The 8,761-nt window shown below is 36.7% G+C and overlaps 1 protein-coding gene across 1 annotated transcript; it reads left to right on the top strand.

The window, feature by feature from the left end:
- Positions 1-254: 254 nt before the first annotated feature.
- LOC113769358 ((-)-germacrene D synthase-like) lies at positions 255-3,972 on the top strand. The gene is made up of 7 exons (XM_027313814.1): positions 255-332; positions 556-826; positions 946-1,318; positions 1,432-1,650; positions 1,740-1,878; positions 2,430-2,678; positions 3,368-3,972. Exons 1-7 carry the CDS (start codon positions 255-257, stop codon positions 3,683-3,685), a joined length of 1,647 nt encoding a protein of 548 aa, XP_027169615.1. The 3' UTR covers positions 3,686-3,972.
- Positions 3,973-8,761: the final 4,789 nt, after the last annotated feature.

Raw genomic sequence — 8,761 nt, 5'->3', positions numbered from 1 at the left:
CTAAGAAAAACGGGAGCACAAATACTTCTGATTTGAGAGTCTGGTTTGCCTATAAATATGCAATTTGAGACACCATCACACTAAGCAACCTGCCTTTGAAAGTATTCTCTTCAAAAAAAAAAAAAAAAAACTAAGCAACCAAGCAATTCGAATAGTCACCAGTTCTATAATCCGAGCTAATATAGTCTTTGACTGAACCGAAAAAGTTTAAAAATGGAAGTTGAAGGTCATGAATTAGATTATTCCATTTCAAAATGACTGAACCTTTGGCAAATTTTCATCCCAATATCTGGGGAAATCAATTCCTCGTCGACTCCCCTGATTCCGACAAGGTACTACTATAGTTTAGCCAGAGCTAAAACACAAAAAGCCTAGTCAAGGAAAGCAAACTTGGCGACTTATCAAATATACTATGCTTCTAAGAAATTTTCTTGCATGTTTTAAGCTGATTTTTTTTCCTCATCATTATTATAATTTTATTCTGCAGATAAGCAACTACGTACATGATTTAAAGAAACCTTAACTTCATCAATTATACATTTTTGTTTTCTGCAGGCAACATGGGCTTCTAAGAAATGGCAGCTTGAGCAGCTGAAGGAAGATGTCAGAACAGAAATTTGTGCAACTGCCAGTAATCCTTCACAACAGCTGCAATTGATTGATGCGATTCAACGACTAGGTGTAGAATATCATTTTCAAGAGGAGATCAATCATGCTTTACGCAAAATGCATGAGAAACATCAGAACTGGGAGAACATTGACCACATTTATACTGCTGCTCTCTATTTTCGTATTCTACGACAAGAAGGATTCAGAGTTTCATCAGGTAAGGGGTTATAAGCTAAAAGATTTAAACCTTAAATCACAAGATCCTCAAATGCTGACTTTCTTTCCTCGTCTTTTATCACAAAACGCAAGAAAGAGAAACATTTTTCTTCTATGCAGACATATTCAAGAAATTCGTGGATGATGAAGGTAAATTTGGAGAAGGTTTGGTTAATGATGTGCCGGGCATTCTTGCACTTTATGAAGCAACTCATCTCAGATTGCACGGCGACGACATATTAGATCATGCTTTGGCTTTTAGTAGTAATCATCTTCAGTCAATATCAAACAAGTTAAACAGTCCACTTGACGAGCTAGTAAGTCACGCACTAATGCAACCTAATTGGAGGGGTTTACCAAGATTGGAGGCCAGAAATTACATATCCATGTATGGAAAAGATCATTCACCTAATATAACTTTACTAAAGTTGGCTAAGTTGGATTTCAACATGCTACAATCTCTGCACAAGGAGGAGCTACATGAATTATCCTTGTAAGTCTCTTCAAAATAATTGTTTCTCAAAAAAATAAATGAGTAGTGAGACTCATTCTGTTCTGCAGATTATGTAAATCTGTAATCAATTAATTGAAGCAAGCGTAATTCAGGTGGTGGAAAGAAGTGGACTTTGCAAGAAAGCTTCCATTTGCTAGAGATCGAATTGTTGAGGGCTATTTCTGGATCGTGGGGGTGTATTTTGAGCCTCAATATGGTCTTGCTAGAAAGATTCTATCAAAAGTAATAGCAATGGCAACCGTAATTGATGATGTCTATGATGCTTACGGGACTTACAAAGAACTTGAAATCTTCACAGAAGCAATCGAAAGGTTTGATTTGTTAAAAACATTAAACTTGACTTAGATATAATACTTTTCCAGTGAAATTTGTTTTAATTGATGTCTAACAACTTCTGCAGATGGGATGTTGGCTGCATAAAACAACTCCCAGATTACATGAAGATTTGTTACCAAACACTCTTAGATGTGTTTGCAGAAATTGAGCAAGAGATGGCCAAAAAAGGAAGATCATATCAATCATATTATACGAAGGAAGCAGTATGAACCTCCACAAATTGTTGCTACATATCAAACTCCTTTCGTCACGGGACAATAATTGTTTTATACATGGCTTCCTCTGTCAATGCTCATTCACTTTCTATTTTCTCAATGAATTAATACCAGCGCACCTTAAATTTACCATGGGTGCAATAATGTTGCACGTGAAATTACATGTGACCAGAAACCAGAGAGTGAGATATAAATTAATAAGAATTAATCTTCTATACACTGACAGTGTATATACTTTACCATTAGATGCATGATATATAATTTAAATTTGAATTTGAAACTCAAAGTTTGTATATGTGTCGTATATCCAACCGTGATAGTGTATACACGGTCAATATATATAAGATTTACTCAATTAATAATAGCGTTCCATATGAATTACACATAACTATATATAGAGAGAGAGAGAGAGAGATTGGGCAAGAGATCAGCACAAAAAAATACAAATAGAATATATTGTCCAAATTCGACAATCATGCAATAGTTTGTCTTTCTTGTAATTGAAATAGCTGATTTAGTTGCTTCTTACTAATTTGCAGATGAAGATGCTGGTTCGTGCCTACTTTGTTGAGGCTAAGTGGCTGCACCAAGGTTACATACCGACACTAGAGGAGTATATGAAAAATGGAGTACCAAGCTCAGGATACCCTACACTTACAATAATATCTTTCCTAGGCATGGGGGATATTGTCAAGAAGGAGGCTTTTGATTGGGCACTCAATGTTCCTAAGTTCGTGAGAGCTGCATCAATTATTGCCAGACTAAGGGATGACATTGTTGGGTACAAGGTACAATCCAATCTAATTAATATCCATAAGATATAATAGTTTACACATTAATGATATTTAATTGTTTACAATTTCTGAGCTATTTTACTCTAAAAGAAAAAGAATTGTTCAAATGATCCATCTGAATTTTTGTAATAACAACTTTATATTCATGTAAAAGATTTCTCATTTTTCAAATTACTTGTACAAATTCATTGTCTGTAGATTTTTCTTTTTTTTTTTTAAGCATTGTCTATAGAATTTTGCTTACATTGTTGAAATAATAAAAGGGTACATTTGTATATATCTTGTAAAGGTTGGGATCAAACAAAACTCAGTTTAAAAGCACCTATAGATATATGGCTAAGATGGACTCCATAGTCTTCAATTGGTAAGGAAGGATATAGAAGAATATGTTACAGGCCTATAGATACATGGAGACAATCAAAGTCTGATCCTAGAGCAGCCAGTCTCATCTTCATCTCCATCCAATTTTGGGGCTAGTTCCCCCTTAGTTGAGCTTGAATTTAGCAGATTTTGACCCATAATAACACAGTAGCAGCTGTGGCTCAACTCAGTAGATAGCCATGAGATTCCTCAATCGGCTAAAAGTAAAAAGTAAAAATCTTTCTTACTAGGGTTGCAAGAAAACCACTAATTTTTTTGTTATGCGATGTCAAATGTGAAAATGTAATTAGTGATACTTGCAGTTTGAACAGAAAAGGGAACACATTGCTTCAGCGGTGGAATGCTATATGACACAGCAAGGCATAACGGAGCAACAAACATGCAATGAACTTTATGAACAAATTGAGAATGCATGGAAGATCTTGAACCAACAACTGCTTAAAACTAGTAGTTCTACAGCAGCCGAATTTGTACCTAGCAAACCTATTCTCTTTCGAGTTATCAACTTGGCACGTGTGATTAATGTTTTCTATAAGCATAAAGACGAATACACACACGTGGGAGAAACCATGTGTGGTTACATTAATTCTCTGTTCATTGAGCCCATTCCCTTACAATAAGTAGTATACTAGGTGGTATCACCGCGCTGTGCACCGTGGTATATATGTCCAGTTAATGTTTAGTTAGTAATGTTGGCGAGAATGAAAATTAGTGCTATAAAGTGGAACTATATTATACAAGAATATTAGCTAAAATTAGTAGTACTGGAAAGAGGTTGTAATTATACAGACGTTGTAAATATGAAAATCAAACAAGTTTAGTTTTCATCTTGAATGTTTAGGTTGTGGAAGTTGAGTTGATGAACGCCTAGAAGATCATCCAAAAAGTATGAAGTGATAATGTTGAACGCAGTTGCTTGAGACGGCCTGATTGTTGAAGAAGGAGGTTGAATGCAGCAAATAATTGTTCTTCCATGTAATTTTGGTGCAACGAGGCTGACAATGTTAATATTCTGTTTGACAGTCAAAGAAGAAAGAATAATGTTAATCGTTAGAATGAAAAAGGAGGGGTAAAAATTTTGTGTGTAAATAAAGGGAATAAATAATTACTTGTTGGTTTGCATGATAAAGTTCAGCTGTTGAATATCCAAGTAATTTTTCAGCTTCAATATCCATGGCGGTTGCATATGGCGAACTAGTTCGATCAGAAAGTGAAATTGAAATACATGCTCTGCAAAGGGAAAAGTGATAATAGTTATAGAAAGATGAAATTGGTTCAATTATGAATTTGAGGAATTACGAATAATGCAAGAGGTTGTAAAGAACCTGGGCAATAGTTGGACACCGTGTTCACAATGCTGACAGAATGTTTGCATTGTATGTGTAGAATAATGAGGTTCTTGACAATTAGGACATGTCATATGGTACATTTTATTATCTCTATAGTCTATCTCAGCAGAACCTCTAATCCATGCTGTGCCAACTTCCTATTAAGCAGGCATAGGAACGGTGTAAAATATAATTATTGTTGAATTAAATGTGGACACAATAGCATTGAATAAAAGAGGAGTCTGGAGTCTCACAATTTGTTTTGTAGCAGCAATATCCATGATTTGATTATCACTGGGAGACGGAAGAAGGACATTGGGATTAGTATAACTTGTGTTGGTTAGCAGTTGTGTTGATTGGGTAGAATTAGCACAAAACCTGATTCATATATAGAAAAATTAGTTAGGGATTTCAATAGTAAAAGTAGATGATAGAAAATTGCAATTAGTACCAGTCATGTAGGTCTATTGCCTCTTGAACGTCTGGATTTATGAGGATCATAGATGATGGCTGAGTTGATAAGCTAAGATCTGGTGTTCTGCAAAAAAATTGTTGTGTGAAATGAAATGTATAAAAATATTTACGAAAGAGAGAAATATGTTTGCTTACACTTTTTCGTTGTGACTTTGATCCTAATAGCAATAAGAACTGGAAAGGCTTTATGTTGGGAAGCAATAATAGGTCCATGTTCCTCTTCAATTTGATTGGAGAGAGTGAGAAGTAATGGACGGAGACTTTACAAGTATATAAAAAAAAAGAATGGTAATTGTTATTCTATAGTATGGTTGAAAGGCATTATGAAAATGTGAATAAAAAAAATGGATCGTAATCTCTGATCAGCAATTACATAATCTCCACTGATGGTCAGTTTTCCTCGAACACTTGTTTCTCTTTTAGGTAGGACATGCAATACTTTTCCCATGATATCTATTGCAGTTATATATAAGAAATAATTTAAAATAATTGACAAAACAAGGTTTATCTTGTTCGGCAAAAAATTAATTAAATAAAAGGGAAGTGGTCTGTGTACTTATCAAATGATTTGTATTAGCAATTGCGTCCAACATGGCAAAGGGGTGCAACTGGAAAGAAAGTGGAAGAGAAGGTCGTTGTAGTTCCTGTATTCGCTGAATATGTGTTTTTTTTATGGCAACCCAATAGTATGGGTATTCTCCGGCGGGGATATCAGTAGAGAATTATCATTAAAATGTATATATTAAAATATCACAAAGAAAGTAAAAATTAGATAAGTTGATAAGCATGCAGATTCTTTCAGTAAGTACATGGAGTAAGGTAAAAAAAAAGATAGCAAAAGTAGAAGAAGAATAATTTGAAGGGAAAAAATCAACAGATATGGTATCAAAAAGTGCAAGAGGATAGGAAAATGAAAAATAAGGAAAAAGAGGGGAAAGAAGATTACCTTAAGAGTAAGGGCGCTGTGGTGGTAGGGAGAAAGTTGGAGCAGGAGATGTTGTCTGTGAAAATCAGCCTTAAACAGTTGGAAAGAGAAGAAATTTATGAATTGGGTTCTAAAGTGATTGACAGAGATGCAGCGTGGTATAGGAGATAGCTAAGATAGAGTGTGTGGTGTCAGGCTTTACAAAGTGGTTCATGTATTTACATGTGTCTATATTGGGAACGGATAAACAATAGACCACTGGTGTTTGAGAATCCCGTGAGCGTCTACATGGGAAACCTGAAATTGTACAGCAGGGGGCTTTATGTAGATGTTTAGGCCTTCCCTGTTGAGGACTGGTAGCTGAATAGCGGGCCGGGTTCTGGAACTGTTTTCATCACATTATCAGAAAGCTTACCAAAGGAGAGCAGCGATGGCTGGTAAATTTGTTGGTAAAAATTCATTATTTACTTGACATTGGTTTTGGAATTAAGCTAATTCATAGTTAGTGTAAAAAAATTTTTGTTTTGCGATTGTTTTTTTATTTTGCTGTACAAAGAGTAAACTAAACTATATATCAGGACTAAATTATCTTTCTAGTAATGTCACCTCTTTGCTATTTCATAGTTACCGTCGGTCGTGTCTTGTAAAGCGGAAAATTTATAGATTTAACTTAGGAAGATGGGTACTGCTATAGGTAAATGACTGCGGAGTTCTTTAGACAAAAACAAATATAGAACATATATAGGCGGATACAAAAGAAGGATAAAAGAGTTTCTGCAAGGGGATGGATTAAAGTAGGAGTGTTGTCTCAAATTCATATGATTGAAGCACCGTCCTTGTGCTTTTGGCAGCGTATTTTTCGCTTCCGTTTTGAGCACAGATGATGACTTGATAGCTGAGCATTCCTGTTTTTCTACAAACGATATTAGCTTTTATAGCTATTAACACTCGATACTACAAGGATTACTTACAAAAGGGGCAACAACCCTTTCATCTAATCTATTGGCTTCTATCAGCCAACATGGAAAGTCACCTTCCCAATTTATGTCATTAACTAGTTTTGATGCAAAAAGTGCTTGCCTATGACTTGCTATATTCAATGTTCTAGGCACCCAAGATATTGTGCAATAGTCAAAAACCTATATTAGATCCGCAATGTCTTCCAAGATGTTTGCCAGAGTCCCATCTTATACATTGTTGCATCTAATGTGATCTGTGGCCGTCTTGCAATCTGATAGGATAGCTATCTTCCTCCAGCCTGCTTCACGTGCCATTTGGAGAGCTAATCTAAAGGTTAATGTTTCTTCTACTAGAGCTTCACCTTTCTTCCATTCTACTACTCCTTTAGCTCTTATTATCTTTCCTGTCCAATGCCGTGCCACGATTCCTTTTCCTGTTCTAATCATCCTTGCGTTGAGTGCTGCATCTGTACTGATTCGGATGACTCCTTCAACTCGTGGTACCATCACCTGTTCCATCTGACTCCCAACCCGTTCATTCTTTTTGATCGCCCCTTCTTGCTGCAGCACGTCCTCGTACTCGAGCCATTCTTGTTGTGCTCTCTGGACTATATCATTTGCTCCACTCCTTTGCTGTTCAAAAACCACCTTGTTCCGTGCTTTCCGGATCTGCCATAGAATATTCACTATCAAAACTATATGTTCCATCCCTAGCTCCTTTGAACCTGTCTGAGCAACAGCCTCCCACCATCTCCACAAGTTGCTCTGTAAGTCTCTCAGATCCTCCCATCTGACCGGTGCTATCTTCCACACAAGTTGTGCTTTTGGGCAGTTGAAAAACATGTGTTCAGCTGTTTCTTCACCTTCCCCACAAACTGTACAGACCTTATCCCCTTTTCCAGTTCTTTTGTAGATAGCATCATTCACAGCTATACCATTCTGCAAACACTTCCAGATGGAGTGTTTGATTTTGTGCTTTAGGTTCAGGTTCCAAAGTTGTTTCCAAACACTATGCTTCCTTATCTCCCAGCTTGTTTCCCCCTCCAGTTTTTGTCTACTCTTTACTGTACTGCTAGCCTGCATAACTCTCGCATAACCTGTCTTGACTGTATAGATTCCAGATTTCGCAAAATTCCAGAAATATCCATGTTGTCTTTTAAACATACTAAGAGGTATACTAGCTATGTGTTCCCTCTCTTCTCGGTTGAAAACTTGCTATAAAATCTCCTCATTCCAACTTCCTTCACTTATGAGCTGGCTGACTATTTGTAAGTGGCAATTTGGAGGACAAGTTGTTGAAGTTCGTCCTGTCTCTGACCCTATCACCCATCTATCCTCCCATATATTGACCTGTGTTCCCTCTCCCACTCTCTTCCATAGTCCTCCTTCCAATAATTTCCATGCACTGTGTATACTTTTCCAAGCCCAGGACGCTGAGTTGGGAGGGTGGTTGTCCAGGGATTTATCCTTTAAGTATTTGCCTCTTATTACTTTACTCATAAGCAAATTTGGAGAGCAAATGATTCTCCAAAGTTTCTTAGCAAGTAAAGCTTTATTAAAAGCTTCTAAATCCCTGAATCCCAGCCCCCCTTTCCTTTGACATTGGCTAGTTTCTTCCAACTGATCCAGTGAAGTTTCTTTTCCTGCTCATTACTGCTATACTCTTGCAAATACAGTCCTTTTGGCACACTGGCATAGTTTGGCATCACTAATATGACTGACTTTATAAGTACCTCTTTCCCAGCCATGCTCAACATTTTGTTTGCCTAACTTTCAGCTTTTTGGTGACTGCACTTTTGATATAGCCAAACACTTGGTTCTTTGTCCTTCCTATCGCTATTGGTAGTCCCAGATATCTGCCATTAGTTGCCTCTTTTAAGTTCCCCATTACTTCACAGATTGCTGCTCTCCTAGTCCTTGGGGTGTTCCTACTGTAGTACACGGCTGATTTCTCAAAGTTCACTAACTGTCCAGAAGCCACTGAATAGCTCTTTAGCACCTCTTGTACCT

Source organism: Coffea eugenioides, chromosome 4 (assembly GCF_003713205.1).
Source record: "Coffea eugenioides isolate CCC68of chromosome 4, Ceug_1.0, whole genome shotgun sequence".
Lineage (NCBI taxonomy): Eukaryota > Viridiplantae > Streptophyta > Magnoliopsida > Gentianales > Rubiaceae > Coffea > Coffea eugenioides.
Note: the sequence above shows the minus strand (reverse complement) of the source record. Positions and strands in the feature narration are given on the sequence as shown.